This window comes from Marmota monax, unplaced genomic scaffold (assembly GCF_021218885.2).
Source record: "Marmota monax isolate L192 unplaced genomic scaffold, Marmota_monax_Labrador192_F-V1.1 WCK01_AAM20220418_F8-fsc00041, whole genome shotgun sequence".
Taxonomy (NCBI): domain Eukaryota; kingdom Metazoa; phylum Chordata; class Mammalia; order Rodentia; family Sciuridae; genus Marmota; species Marmota monax.
In genome coordinates, this window is record NW_026695238.1 from 10,722,188 (window position 1) to 10,737,157 (window position 14,970).

The 14,970-nt window shown below is 38.2% G+C and overlaps 1 protein-coding gene across 1 annotated transcript; it reads right to left on the minus strand.

Annotated features, from left to right (window-relative positions):
* Positions 1-1,264: 1,264 nt before the first annotated feature.
* Tm4sf20 (transmembrane 4 L six family member 20) lies at positions 1,265-14,420 on the minus strand. The gene is made up of 4 exons (XM_046439537.2): positions 14,196-14,420; positions 7,609-7,674; positions 3,398-3,549; positions 1,265-1,573 (listed from the first exon to the last, which is right to left on the minus strand). The coding sequence occupies exons 1-4, from the start codon at positions 14,376-14,378 to the stop codon at positions 1,294-1,296; spliced, it is 681 nt and encodes a 226-aa protein (XP_046295493.1). The 5' UTR covers positions 14,379-14,420; the 3' UTR covers positions 1,265-1,293.
* Positions 14,421-14,970: the final 550 nt, after the last annotated feature.

The following is a 14,970-nucleotide window of genomic DNA, read 5'->3' on the forward strand; positions in this document are numbered from 1 at the left end:
TACTAATTATACCAAGAATGAATACAAGAAACCTGTTATTGCACCCAGGGAGCTTGTGGTATTATGCAGGACTGTGAAATCTAAAAAGCAATCACAAATGAAAATGCTGTTGCAGTTGTGATAAAAGCTATAAAAGAGTAAAAGGAAGCCTACTTTTCATTAGGTGTTTAGGGATGGCCTCACAGAGAAAGTATGACTTAAGACAGGTGAGTATGGAACAGAGTATGGGGGAGAGAAGCGGCCTTACCAAGGACCCAAAGTGGGAAAGGATTGATGAGTAATGGATAAAAAGACACGGTCTCTGTTTTCTTAAATTCTGTAATAGTGGATACACAAAAACATATGTCATATGTGTCGGGTATGATGATGACTTAGAGTGAGCACTAACTTAGATTATTGGAATTCTGCACACTGGGAAGACTTCCTCAATTAGGACACATTTGAACTAGGTCTTCAGGATACACAGGCATGTGTAGGAACAGATTGTCTTCATATGGTAAATGGGTTTAAAGAAAAGCCTTATAAGTTCTTAATATTACTAATTTATTTGGAAAGCTGTAATATAGATATTGTAAGTTATTTCTAGAAACTGGAGCCCAGTGAACATAAAAAAAATGGAGGAGTGATAGTATTCAGAAAATTGTAGTTTTAGCTTTGTCTCTTTAATAAATTTTAAATAGTAAATACACTAGTTAGTTCTCATATCTTTTAAAGAAAGACTGATTTTTTTTCTTGATAACAGGGCTATTCTCTGTTTAGTGTCCCTGCAATCTGGGAATTAGATTTAAGGACTTAAATGAATGCAGGTTACATTTTTATATATATTATATACATATTCTTTTGTTTTTCTCTTAAGTATAAAAAAATACAATAAATAGGCTGCATACTACTTTAACTTCCAAGATCATTTCTGTTCTCTTCCATCCTCCCTCCAGAACTGCTCCTCCTTCTCCACACACACAAGAATATATAACTAGAAAATTGGAATAACACAGAAGAACAGAAAAATATAAAACAAATTGAAAGCTTCTTTCCACTTCTCCCTCAAAATCAACCAGCAATGATTTTGTCTTTCCATAAGAAGGTGTTAATGCATTTACAACATGCTTTTTATGTGAAAGGTTAGGGTTTTTTAATCACCTCAGAGAGGACTTCAAAAACAACATTTTTACACTAAAATGACTTACACAGCTTTCTAAATAATGTTTCATTATTGAACTTCTAAAGGCATGTATTTTAAATATAATTCTCAAGTTATTCGGAGTATCGATACTTAATTTTATTACCATTAAACTACACAATTTGACTTCTTTGGCCAGAGACCCCACACAGACAGCCAAGAAAACCAATGACTATCTGGCTGAGCCCAAAAAGGAGCTCAAGAACTCCAACAAGAAATAGACTTAAAAATACTGAAAAGTGGAAAATCCTCTGTCTGTCTTCTTCAGAATTGGAGTTAGGTATTCTCCAATTACTGTGCATGTTATTGATGGCAGAGTTTGGGAAACCAGTAGGAGGCACACAAGAATCATTGAAGAACCACTGCAGATTGAAGGATTTTGGATGAAAGTCACTGAAAAACAAAAGAGATAATAAATACTCTGCCCAGAAAAAATATATAGTAAAGAGAATATGCTTTTGAAATACTGTGTCCAGAAACCATAGCTTTCTAAATATAGATCCATTAACCCGAATAGTTACAAGACTTCTGTTCCTTATATATCCCATCATGCAAAAGCATTTTTATAGAACACATACTCTCAAGATGAACCACATGAAATTGCCATTTTTCTTTGTCAGAAATGGCAGAATACCAGCCATCCGCAGTCCTACATGCCTGAGTAATTCCAGCAATTAGGAGGCTGAAACTGGAGGATCTCAAGTTCAAAGCCAGCCTCAGCAGCTTATCAACACCCTAAGCAACTTAGCAAGACCCTGATTCAAAATTTAAAATAATAATAAAAAGGAATAGGGGATGTAGCACATAAGTGCCCTTGGGTTCAATCCCCAGTGCCAAAAAAAGAAAAAATGGCAGAACACTGTCACATGCTTTCACCTACTTATGCAGGCACTTCCACTTGCTGAAGATATGAAAACAAAAGAATTCAGGTCTTTGTGCAGAACTGCAATGTTACATCTCTCTTAAACCAGATGTATGGTTTTCACCCACCAGACATTTCAAATACATCTAATTTGTGCTTGTTCTAAAGGCTATGGAAAATGAGAAGTTTAACCCTGACACATATCTCAAGGCAATTTTCTTTAGTTCTTCCTGGAGTAAGACTGAGTGTTCTTAGGGAGTCCACATTTCTGTATTCCAACAACTAATTTTTCAGCTAGGAAACAACAGTGTTTCCTGCACATGGAATATTGCTTCACAAAGCAATACCTGCTTTGTGAAGTTGTGGGCAAATGGGATCACTGGATTGTAACTGCTGGTTAGCTTTACCCTAAGGCCAACTAGATAGGTCAACTGAGTGCTGCTGTTTGCAGAGCTTAGCCTGGTACATTAGCAGGCTGTTGTCATTCACTGAGGGCTAACTGGGGTATCTGTGGTTGAGATCTCTAATCTTTCTCTTCAAATCTGTTGAGAAAATTTCTTTAGGTTTTGATTCACAATCACTATGCTATGCAAATGTTGAAAGATTTTTCCTTCTTAGATTTAGCAAGATAAGGGAAAAGGAGGAAGATGATTTTATTCATGTAACTACAAAAGTAAAATCTGGTTATTTTCCAAATTGAGCAGCCTATACAGATAGCTAAAGAATTAGATTGTTCCAACAGTTTTTACCAATTATACCTAGATTCAGATATAAACCATTTTAAAAAACTGAAATGAGCCATTTATATTGTTATTACATGACTGATTTTTATTTCCACCTGTGGTATATAATGTGTCTGTAAGGATCCATTGGCTTCTTCATTTAGGTCATACATTATTATTTATTAGGTTTTTATTAAATTTTTTAATTATAAAGAGTGTACACCCATAGTTTCCAAATTTAATCAGTTCAGAAGTGTAGAAAGTAAACATTCCCTTTACTTCCCAGGGCATCCCATATTTCCATTCTCCAAGGATGAAAGTTAAGTTTCAAGTACATAGTACCAGAAAAAAATTTATAGACGTACACCATACACATGCAACCCCAGGATTTTAAAAGACAAGCATAAGCCATCTGAGTCAGCTAAACCTTTTAGATAAGACCATACCATAGCATTCTGAATGTAGTGATTCCTTCATATCCATGTGGGATTGTACCTGTTGAGATTAAGTGCTGAGTCCCTAAGAAGGTTTGTCCCAGTTGCTACATCAAAGAAAAACATGGCACTGTTTGCACACCACACTCTAATCTAGCTGCAACTATTCAAGACAGTAAGACATTGGAAGGTTACTTACGTTAAGTTTTTTAATGAGAATTCACAAGTGGTGGTACTGTTGCTTGGAGAATTACAGATGATCGGACCTTCAGAGAGTGCCTGGATGGAGACCAACAGGCAGTACACAGCACCAATGACTGTGATTGCATTTAAAAGTGATGAAAGAAGCATCTGAAAAATAAAGCAGAGCCATTTGCATGCATGATTACACATCCTCAGTCTGGTTCAAGTTTCCACAGCACAGTGGGGGTGCTAGTTTTGTGCTGGGGGTTGAACCCAGGGCTTTGTGTGTGCTGGGGAAGCACAGCCACTGGGGACATCTCCCAAGCCCACATAACCTTTTTAGAATCAACTGCTGTTGTTCTCTAGTCACTTTATAGTATTAGATCTTTGAAGATCACAGTTTGATTTGTTGTGAATTGTAAAAGACTTAGAGGGTGAAGTGTCTGCTTCATTTGATTATGCTCATATAAAAAACGATTGGGCTTGTCACTGTCTCTGAAAAAAATATATTTTTTCTTTTTTTGGTACTGGGAATTGAACCTAGGAGCTACATCCCCAGCCCTTTTTATTTTGAGGCAGGATCTCACTAATTTACTAAGGCTGGCCTCAAACTTGTGATCCTTGTGCTTCAGCCTCCCCAGGAGCTGGGACTAAGGTGTGTGACAACACCCCTGACTGAAAAAATCTCAACTTGTATATTCCTGAGACTTGTATATTTTGCCTGGCCACTGAGCACTGATTCCTTCTCCCTCTTTTGTGCACTTTGCACTTTGTAGAACCTCAACTAGATGTTAACTACCCACACTTTGGCTCCTAAGTCTTTAATTCAGATTTGACCCTATTGCTCTCTGTGACAGTGGCAAGCATCCTGCAGCGAGCAGCTGAGGAATGTTGGAGCAGGACTTTCAGCTCAGTACCACTGACTGGCATCCCTGGTCTCCACCCAATAGAAGCTAGTATCACTCCTCTCCTGCAGCCCCAGTGTGTCAACCAGAGACAGCTCCAGACATGCCAGATATCCCATTGGGGTGGGAGTGGGGAGTTAAAGTTGCCTACGGTTGAGAACTACTGTATTGGAGGAAAAAACTATAAATGTCTTTCATTTCATGAGTCAGCAACAAAAACAGCATGGAATTTGGCATAGGAGAGAAAAGTTTGTGTTTTTTAACAAAAACAAACTGTTGTTTCAAAGAAGTTGTGACGATTGTGATAAATTCCAAAATCAGTAGAAATGAAGTAAGAGAATACTTCCCTTCCCCTTTGAAGGAAGAATGTTGTGGCTCCCAGAGCCCTGGTGGACGTGCTCTTCAGACCTCCTTCAGTAAGTGGGCAGAGTCCAGTGGCTGCCTATACAGTCATGTCGGGGACATTTGATCTTACATATATTAACTACCTTACTTACTCCTTGAACAATCCCAGGAGATAGATACTATTATTATTTCCATTTATGGAAGAGGTAGCCACAGCTCAGGGAGATAGACAGATCCCCAGGTCTCAGCTGGGAAATGTTGGTGCTGGGGCTTTAGTATCTACACTCCACTGCTGCCAACTAAATTCAAATGCTGGTTCTTCCTCACTACTGTGACTTCTGCCAGTTAAATTTACTAATCAGAAAATGTTGCTATGTGCCAGGAACCATGGTGCACGCCTGTAATCTCAGCTACTTGGGAAGCTGAGGCAGGAAGATCTCAAGTTCAAGACCAGCCTGAGCAGCTTAGCAAAATCCAGTCTCAAAATAAAAAGGGCTGGGGGTGTACTCAGTGGTAGAGCACCTCTGGGTTCAATCCCTAGTACCAAAACAACAATAACAACAACAAAAAAAATTTTTGTTTATTTTCTGGTCATCTATTTCTGATTCATCACTTGAAAAGAGTCTGTCTACAGAAAGTGATTCCAGGCTTCTGTATTTGCCTTAGAGTGGGGATTTATTTAAGTGATTTAGCAAAGCTATTTCATATTCAGAAACAAAAACTGGAAGGGAGGAAGGAAGCAAGGAACAGTTAAAATAGGAACAAGTCTGGGTAACTCCGTTCCTGCCCTCCCAAGATCAGACCTTTGTTGCTTTTATGATGCTTTGGTCTTACTAGACTTAGAAGATACCAGGTGTGACTTAAACGCCAGTCCTCATCTGCCTGCCAACAAGTGAAAAAAGTTGCTAAGAAGGTTTTAAGACATTAACCAGTTAAATAATACATCAATATAAACTGGCAATTATGGTTTAAATAACTAACACGAATATCCACAGAGCATTACCAATATTAGTCCCAGTAGAGTACCCCAGTGGCACTCCAGGAGCCCCTACAGATCCTCAGCATGGAATTAATTGGGAATCTTGGTGAAGCATGACTGAATTATTTTCAAGGTGACTGTCAAAAGCAAAGCCTGAGTTAAGCCCAACACCTTTGTGAAAAGTGGTTTGGTTATTCCCACCTCACCATAATCTACAAGGAGAGAGAACTTGAGTGATCTTTGAAATGATGATTACTTGCTCATGAAGTGATGCAAAGTCAAACTCCAAATTATTAAATATTATGAAGAAAAAGGACAGGCAGGAGAAACTGAAGACTTTTATTGAATACCTACAATGTATCAAAAAGAGACTAGAAATACTGTAATTAAAGTAATTCTTATAATCCTAGAGAAAGAGCAAATGCCAGAAGCAGACAATTTTTTAAAAAATATATGAGTACATTTATGGATATAAATATTCTCTTTGAAACAGAGGTTCTCATCCCAGCAGCACATTAGAATCACCTTGGGAGCTTTTGAAAAATACTGATGCAGAATCTCCCAGGGCCACCTAGGAATCGGTAATTTTGTCCATCTCCCTAGCTGGTATAAATGTTCTCATCTGCCTGGGAATCATTGCTTTAAAACCTCCTTTAAATATGCCAAGCTTGGCCTGGCATCTTTACTTCAACGGCTTGTTATTGATCTATCCTTTTAAAGAAACAGGAGAGCCCTTGGTGTCACTTGGTAGCAACATTCATGGCATAAACAATGTATAAAAACTGAATGTTAAATTGTGTTCTATATGTGTAATATGAATTGTAATGCATTCTGTTGTCATATATAACAAGTTAAAATTTAAAAAAATTAAATGATCCAAATGCGCTATTAAACCTCAGCACAGTCAAAACAAAAAAAACTGAATGTTGGAGTTTGGTAGATTTTGAAAAACCCACTTACTGTTCACTGTTTGGTTGGGTTTTTGTTGTTGTTGTTGTTGTTGTTTTGTTTTGTTGTTTTGTTTTGTTTTGCTTTTTCCAGTGCTGGAGATTAACCCCAGGGCTTTGTGCATGTTAGGCAAGTGCTCTACAACTAGACTTCAGCCCCAAATTTCTGCTTTTTTTGAGCATCAATTTCTTGATCAATAAATCCCAGATCTTTCTATTTCCCACTTAAGAGTTTTGAGAAGATTAAATAATACTGATAGCATATTTGAAAGTGTTCTGAGCAGAGTGATACTCAGGTTAATGAATATGAATTTACTTTTAACTTAGTTCCAACTTTATACAGAGTAGGTATTAAATGTTTGAAAAAAATAACTGCCATTTCCTTTTATTTAATTGAATAGGGACAATTATCATTTGGATCTTGGCAAAGCAATCTTTCTTATGCATGAGAGAATTGAGAATACACTTTTCTCTAAGTATTTTATACATACAACAAAGCCTAATGCTTGTTTGAGTATTGTGAGATTCTTCACAGCTCTGAATTGAATATGACTTGTAAGTCTCTCTCTCTCTTTTTTTTTTTTTTTTTTTTTGGTGCCCTTGACCACTGAGCCACATCCCCAGCCCTTTTTTATGTTTCATTTTGAGACACGGTCTTGCTAAGTTGCTTAGAGCCTCACTAACTTGCTGAGGCTGGCTTTGAACTCTCTATCCTTCTGCCTCAACCTTCTGAGCCACTGGGATTATAAGTGTGTGGCACCATGCCCAGCTATAAATCTTCTTTCTTTGAAAATTTTTGGATAAGTGAACTAAAGAATGAGGAAAGGAACAAAGACTAGCTCCAAAGTTAAATTTTTCTGAGGGCGGGGGGGAACCTTGCTTAATTTCCATATTATTATCAAATCACCCTAAATACTGTGATTCTAGGATTGTGGCCCTGCCAGTGGAGCCCTGCTGTGATTCAGTAGGGGCAGATGACCCCGAGTGGCTTTGCTTGGATGTGAATAGCTGTTAATGCCCTTCTGCTTCAAACCGATAGCCCAGTACTCACCCCAGTCCTGTTGTTGCAACATCCTCTTTTTCTTGCTGCCAAGGACATTGTTGTGGCTGGAATGACCTGGAAATTACATTACAAGAAATATGAGTATTGTTTCTTCTCATCCAGTGAAAAAGCAATCATCTTCACCTTTCATTTACCACCAGTTGTGGGAAATCAGGTCTCCAGAGAACAAGAGAGGAAATTTGGCAACACACTTATCTTGGGAACCTTTTGATCCCAATTTCAACCATTAAAATTAAAATGGGATGGGGGAGGAGGTATTCAGATGGCATTTATAAAGTCTCTGGTCTACACTGTAAGTTTCCTGAGTCATCTACAGAGAAACTTAGATTTTAAATAGATTAGGGTCATTTATTTATTCATTCCAGTTTCCCATCAGTTGTATGCATGAGTCTGGTAAGCCTCCAGAAAAGAACACAATGGTTTTATTTGCCTGGCCGTTCTATCACCCACACCCTATTTGCCTGCCTGCTTCTCTCAGGGCCACTTTCACCTTGCTAGTCTCCCCAAGCCTCTATTTGCAAATTGCTTTGGGTTCCACCTTGTCTCTTCTGCTTCTTTATACACGATCCCTAATGATCTCACTGATGTTCAGAAGTCTTGTCCACATTGCATTCCATGTGAAAGGAAACACATATTGCCAAGGAAAGCTGTAATAAATGCTACCATGTTTTCGGTACTTCAGTATTTAGAAATATTTAGTCAGCAGCTATGACTAGAAATTCGTACTAGAAGGAGTTTTGTGTCATTGAAGGGTGGAATGTAAATTACTTCCTTCCACTTGTGAAATTTTAGCCCGAAGTGTTTTTGCCATCTCAGCCCAGCTGTCCCTGAGTGATTCTGTCTCCTGGTCTTGTTTTTAACATCTCTGAGCTCTCTAACTGCACGCCAGGCTCTGTTGTCGGCGATTTACATGCTATAGTTTATGCCATCCTCACAAAACTCTTGTGATCAATCCTATGATATACACATTTATTTATTTATTTATTGGTACTGTGGATTGATCCCAGGGATGCTCTACCACTGAGCTACTTTTTATTTTGAGACAGAGCCTTGATAAGTTGTTGAGGCTGGCCTTGAACTTGTGATCCTCCAGCCTCCTGAGTCACTAGATTATAGGTGTGCACCACCATGCCAGTGGGAAAACAGAGAGCCACAAGAAGTTTGAGTAGCTTGCCAAGTAAGGTGGAAGAGTGATATGTATTTGGGGGCTAAAATTTGGAACTCAAAACTAGGCCTATGGGGCTCTTAAACACTGTTCCACATGGACTGGGTCCTAAAACCCTCTCCTCTTCCTACATAGAGTTTGTTCTTATGCTCCTCAACAGCACCCTTGCTTATCATATCCTTCTAACGGCCCCTTCCCTGGTCCTTTAGAAAGATATATATCTGTCTACCTTTGTTCCTTCGTAACAGGTCTAAGATTTATACCTCTCACAAAGGCACTTTTCTAATACTTCCTAACATATGATCATGCTCTGACTCCAGGTCACTTTGTATGTTATCAAGCTTTGCTTACACATTACCTTGAATACCACCAATCCTCTTGCAAATCAGAGGCCACACGTACATATAGCTGTTTGGCCACATGGGGATGAGGAGGCAGAGCTGAAAGCCCAGAAGGAAAGGAAAAGGAAATTTTAGCCCCCAAATACGTATCAGCATTCATACACTGAACCTCTTATTGTATTCATCAGCTGCCTCTGAGCTTATAGTACAAGTTTAGGACAAGAACTGACAAACTATGTAAATTAAGTTTTATTGGAATACTACTGTGCACATTCATGTACATATTGTTACCACTACTTTTGTGCAACAATAGTAGAGTTAAATTGTGGAAGAGACTGGATTGCAAACCCTCAAATAGTCACATCTGGCTCTTTACACAAAAGTTTTATCAAGTACTAAGTTAGAAAGGGAATGAATCAAAATGGGATAGGGAGGAAGAGCATGAGAAGAAGATTACCTCTAAATAGGGAAGAGAGGTGGGAGGGAAAGGAAGGGAGAAGGGGAATTGCATGGAAGACGGAAGGAGACCCTCATCGTTATACAAAATACATGTATGAAGATGTGAGGAAAAGAAAATTGTGTCACCTTAGATTGGGTAGAGAGAAGTGATGGGAGGGGAGGGGAGGGGTGGGGGGAAAGGAAGGACAATAGAATAAAATAGACATTATTATTGCTGTGTATATACGTGACTGCATGACCAATGTGATTCTGCACCTGTACCCTCAGAAAAATGAGAAATTATGTCTGATTCAAATGTATGATATGTCAAGGTCATTGTACTGTCATGTGTAACTAATTAAAACAAATAAAAATTTAAAAAAAATAAATTGGAAAACAAAACCAAAAAAAAGGGGGGGGGAATGAATCTTTTAAAAGAAAATGGAGCAACATCAAATCATTCCATTTTCCCGGTTGGTATAAATTAAATTCTGGTGACTTTCTTAAGGATTAACTTATTTCAGAGATATTAAATATTTATGCATATGATTCCCTTGCAAAGGGGGTTTGTAAAGTAACAACTTGCAATGTATGAATCATCACCCAGTCAACTTCATGGCATGTCAACACATTTTTATTTTGCCATGGTGGGTAACTTAACAACTCATGATGTTTCAAACATTTTGCCCATTCAGAGCTTTGGAAATGGGAGGGCTACATATGGGGTGGACATTAAAAAGTGAAAGTTTATGTGTGTTGAGTGCGTACATGTAACTGAATTAGACATCTTCCAGGTAACCCCCCTGCCAAAATGAATAATTATGAGAATGCTCTTTCTCTTCCATTCCTAAGCATATTTGAATGCATGAAGTTTTTTTTTTTTTAATTAAAAGTCTTGCTAGTCTTTCTTTTATTCAGTTTTAGAACTTATGCAGTTCTACAAAGGAAGCTTGGAAGAACTTAAGACAAGTGAAAACTCTGTGACAGAACTCAGATATCTGAGGGTTCTCTAATCACTTGAACAGGAGAGCAACACCCAAAGGCATTGTTCACCATAAATATAAAAACTATATTTCACAAATACCTGTTACTCAATATCGTCTAATCTATTTAACTTTCAACATTTGTTTTCTATTAAGATTGTATTGATTGACTTTGATAAATTGCCGTTATGTAATAAGTGAACTAAAAAAAAAGGCATGATGGGGTGAAGGTGGGAGTTCATAACCCACTTGAATCAAAGTGTGGAATATGATATGTCAAGAAATTTGTAATGTTTTGAACAACCCACAATAAAAAATTTAAAAAAAAAGGCATGATTAAGTTCAGGCTTATAATTAACTTTAGGTAAATAAAATGGCCTTTCTGTTTATACTTTTCAAGGAAACATTTTAAATATATTTTAATACTTGAACAAGTAATATTTGTGTTGATCTTCAGCAGATATGAAGTTAAAGATAATTAATTGCACATTTTTTACTTTGTAATGATTTCAAAAGATAAAATGTTTGCCTCTGATTGGGGTAAGTCATAAAAGCATAAAAGAAAAGTATTTTCATGAAGTAATCAATAACGAATTCCAGAGGTTGTATTATTAGCAACTTCCTGAAAAATGCCCAATTTTTGAAGCAGTACTAATTTGACATGCTACAGCAAGTTCCCAAAGACTTAAAGAACTATGCTCGAAGGCTTATCACAGGTAGTGATTTCTTCTTCTTTATAAATGTTTCTGTGTATTTACAAGTTTATTGTGAGGTCAGTATTTTGACATGTTTTAAAGGGCATCATTCTCTTTGGAAAAGATTCTTCCACGTTCTGTAGAGAGCCAAGGAAATCATTCCTCTCTTCTGGGCCCTTCTACCATCCACCTGTTTGCTTGTGCGCATAGCCTAGAGTCTGAAGTTATTTGTAAAGTGCACTTCATGAGTTAATTCAAATGAATTATCTTAACTCAGGAATGGTTAGAAACTTTACAGAAATTTCCATTATTAAGTTATGATGGAAAAGTCAACCTCTGGCTTCTGCTTAGGCTAGGTGCAGAGGAGGCTCACCTACTCAGGCAGGGAGAAGCTTTCAGAGAGTTTGATGCCATTCTGTAATACAAAGGAATAGGGGTAGTCTGGCATCAAAAGCTTTGGTTAATATTTATTGAGGGTGGTAAAATAGATTTAGTTGTGAACAAGGAAGTCCAGATTCTCTGAAACTGTTTCATAAGCATAAATAACCTTTTTGGGACCAGTTTCCTGGTAACTTAACTTTATGGATTACATTATGGATTTTATCTTTTACCTCCTCTGAGACAGGTGTTAAGGACTATGGTACTTTGCTAGCTTTGGAATCAGATGAATCTGGAATTGGGTTTCACACCCACCCTGTGACCTTACTAACCCTACTATCCTTCCTGTTTTCCAGTCCATAAAGTACCGTTGATAATATCTGTTCAGATAACTGGGAGCTTAAATGAGATAACAATGTAATATATGAACCAGTAGTTGGCACCTAGCAGATTGTCAATAAATGGAGGATTTATTTATGTCCCTCTATCTGTCTCTGTGTCTTTCTCTCTTCCCTCCCCCTGCTCCTGCTCTCTCTCAAAAGAAGAGGACTATAGGTATGTACCACGACAACCTCAGGCTTCTTTAATACTAGTCAGGAAATTTAAAAAAAAAAAATTATCATGGGCTTATGGAAAGGCCAATTTATATCTAAAGCTACATGAGTTAATTCAAATAGATTATCTTAACTCAGGAATGGTTAGAAACTTTACAGAAATTTCCATTATTATTAAGTTATAATGGAAAAGTCAACCTCTGGCTTCTGCTTAGGCTAGGTGCAGAGGAGGCTCACCTACTCAGGCAGGGAGAAGCTTTCTACAGGGGGAGAAATAGACACAAGGATTTTCAGTTTCTTCATGCTGCTGAGAAATGTATTTTCTCTCTTTTGGCCTGGAAGAGAGTTGTCATGGCCGTTTAAAGAAGCAGCCCAGAGCCAGGGATCAAGACCAGCCTGTCAACTTAGCAAGCCCCTGTCTCAAAATAAGAAATAAAAAAGGCTGGGGATGTAGCTCAATGGTAGAGTTCTTGACTATTATATGTGAGGCCCTGAGTACAGTCCCTAAAACAAGAATCAAAAACAAAAACAAACAAACCCTAGAACTTTCTAAAATCTTTCCTGTTAATTCTTTCTACCTAAAGCAGGTGAATAGATTACGCATGATGGTAAAAGCAAAGAAGCCATCAACCTTTCAGGATGCTTTCTAGAATGGAGTTTTGATGATGAAGTGGTTTCAAATCCAGTGTCGCAGCCCAAGGATGAAGTTTTATCTGAAGTTTAAAATACAATGGCCAAAAAGTATTTTTATAGAAGTCTGGGAATATAACCACTAGCAGAAACTGATCATCTTTAAGAATTAGTGATTCAAGCAGGGGGCAGTGATGCATACCTGTAATCCCAGCAACTCAAGAGGCTAAAGCAGAGGGATCACAAGTTCAAGGGCTTTCTGGACAACTTAGCAAGACCCAGTCTCAAAATGCAAAGCAAAATGGACTGGGGATGTGGCTCAGAGGTAGAGTACTTGGCTTGAGTATGGGAGGCAAGTTTAATCCTTGTACTGGGGGAACAAAAATAGTGATTCAAGTAGAAAACTATATCCCAAATTTCTTTTTCTTTTGTGTATTGTAAATTTCTTTAGAAGTTACTTCCGTATTTCATTCTCTCCAAAACAGTTTATAGTAGTGCTTGCAGCGCTCTCTCTCTCTCTCTCTCTCACACACACACACACACACACACACACACACGGAAACTCATTTCTCCATCACTAACTAGAGCCCCTGATATAGCACACAAGTGGTAGAACAAACAAAAGCAAACTTCCTGGATGCTGAATTTTCAACTTCAATAACCACTGCCTTATTTTACAAATATGGGAACTAAAGCACGGCACAGATGATTTTCTCACTGTAATATTTTGGAGAAAGACCTATAGCTGAGATAGTCTGAAAACAGAATTTCACCATACTAGTGGGTCCTGGCCAGGTCTGCTGCATCAGGGTTCCTAGGAAGGGTCTAAATCTCACTGCTGCAGATGCCTCCGGTGTTTGTGATCAAGTATGCTCATGAGTTCTGTATTGCACTACGCAACAAAGGTAGACCCATTGGTCATCGTCAAACTATTAAATTCCATGACATTCTGGGCCTTAGGTCAGAGCCAAGCCAACAAGCCCGTGAGATGAGAAACCCAGGATTTCAGGCTGCACCTCTCAGGCCAGCTCCTTTCACATGCAAGTGGTGCCACAGCCAAGCCATACCTTTATCATGCAGCCTGCTCATCCTGTAGGGGAATGTTCTTTCTCACTCCCACTGAGAAACTTCCCATTTCTGTTGTATTCCCTGTAAATCCTTAGAGACTGGTATAGGGCAAAGGGAAGTTGAGGGAATGGATTTAAAATGTCCCTATCCAGCATCATGTAGTTTATTTAATTTACCATTGTTCACTAGTGACCAATATAAATTGATACGACACCACTGCTCCTAACCATCCATATCTGACAGCAAGGCTGAAAGACAGTCTCTAGGAGTGTTAAAAACCAAGCAGGCCGGTCTCCAAATCAAGTCAAATAAACATTACTCACCATCAAACCTGCTCCTATAATTCCTGGGAACCACCACTCATAGCAAGAGATGGGGTTTTGAAAATCTTTGTCTTGCTCAACTAAGTCGATACCCAGAGGGATCGCATTGAGAACTACTCCAATCACAAGTAGAATCAGCAGGCAGATTCCATTGCAGGATGTCCACCCTTCACAGCACGTCATGGTCACCCCCGGTTCAGTGAGAAACCTTGTCCAAGTGGCTGTGCTGGCATGGCACGGTCTTGCCTTTTATCCAAACGTTCTGGTTAAAGTTTAGCACTTTTGAAAAATGAATTGCGGAAAGTAGTTCAGAGTCCAATAGGGTGGGACGTTATTATGAGGCTTATGATGGGAACTAAGGATAATTTTATATTATGATATGGTAAAGGAAGGAAGGCAGAAAAATATCTGTGGTTGCTGTGAGATAAATTTACACATGAAAATAGGCACATATAAGCTGGAAGAAGAAAAATGAATGGGTTTAAGATAAGTTCCCCTCAAATATTTTTATTTTACTAGTATGCCTTATGGAAAGTGAGGACAACTATATCCAACTAACATTAACCATTTTTCCTATAATATCGATATCAGCTCTGAAATTCCCTTATTTTTTGAAATTATTCAACTAGACTATGAACATACATGGGATTGGGAGAAAAATATTTTCTGCAAATGATTAGTCAATATATTAGGGCTCAGTCAGGCTGTTTGCTCTCATATGCCCAATAATTTTTTGTTGTATTATTCCTGTCTTATAGACTAGTCCATTTGGAAA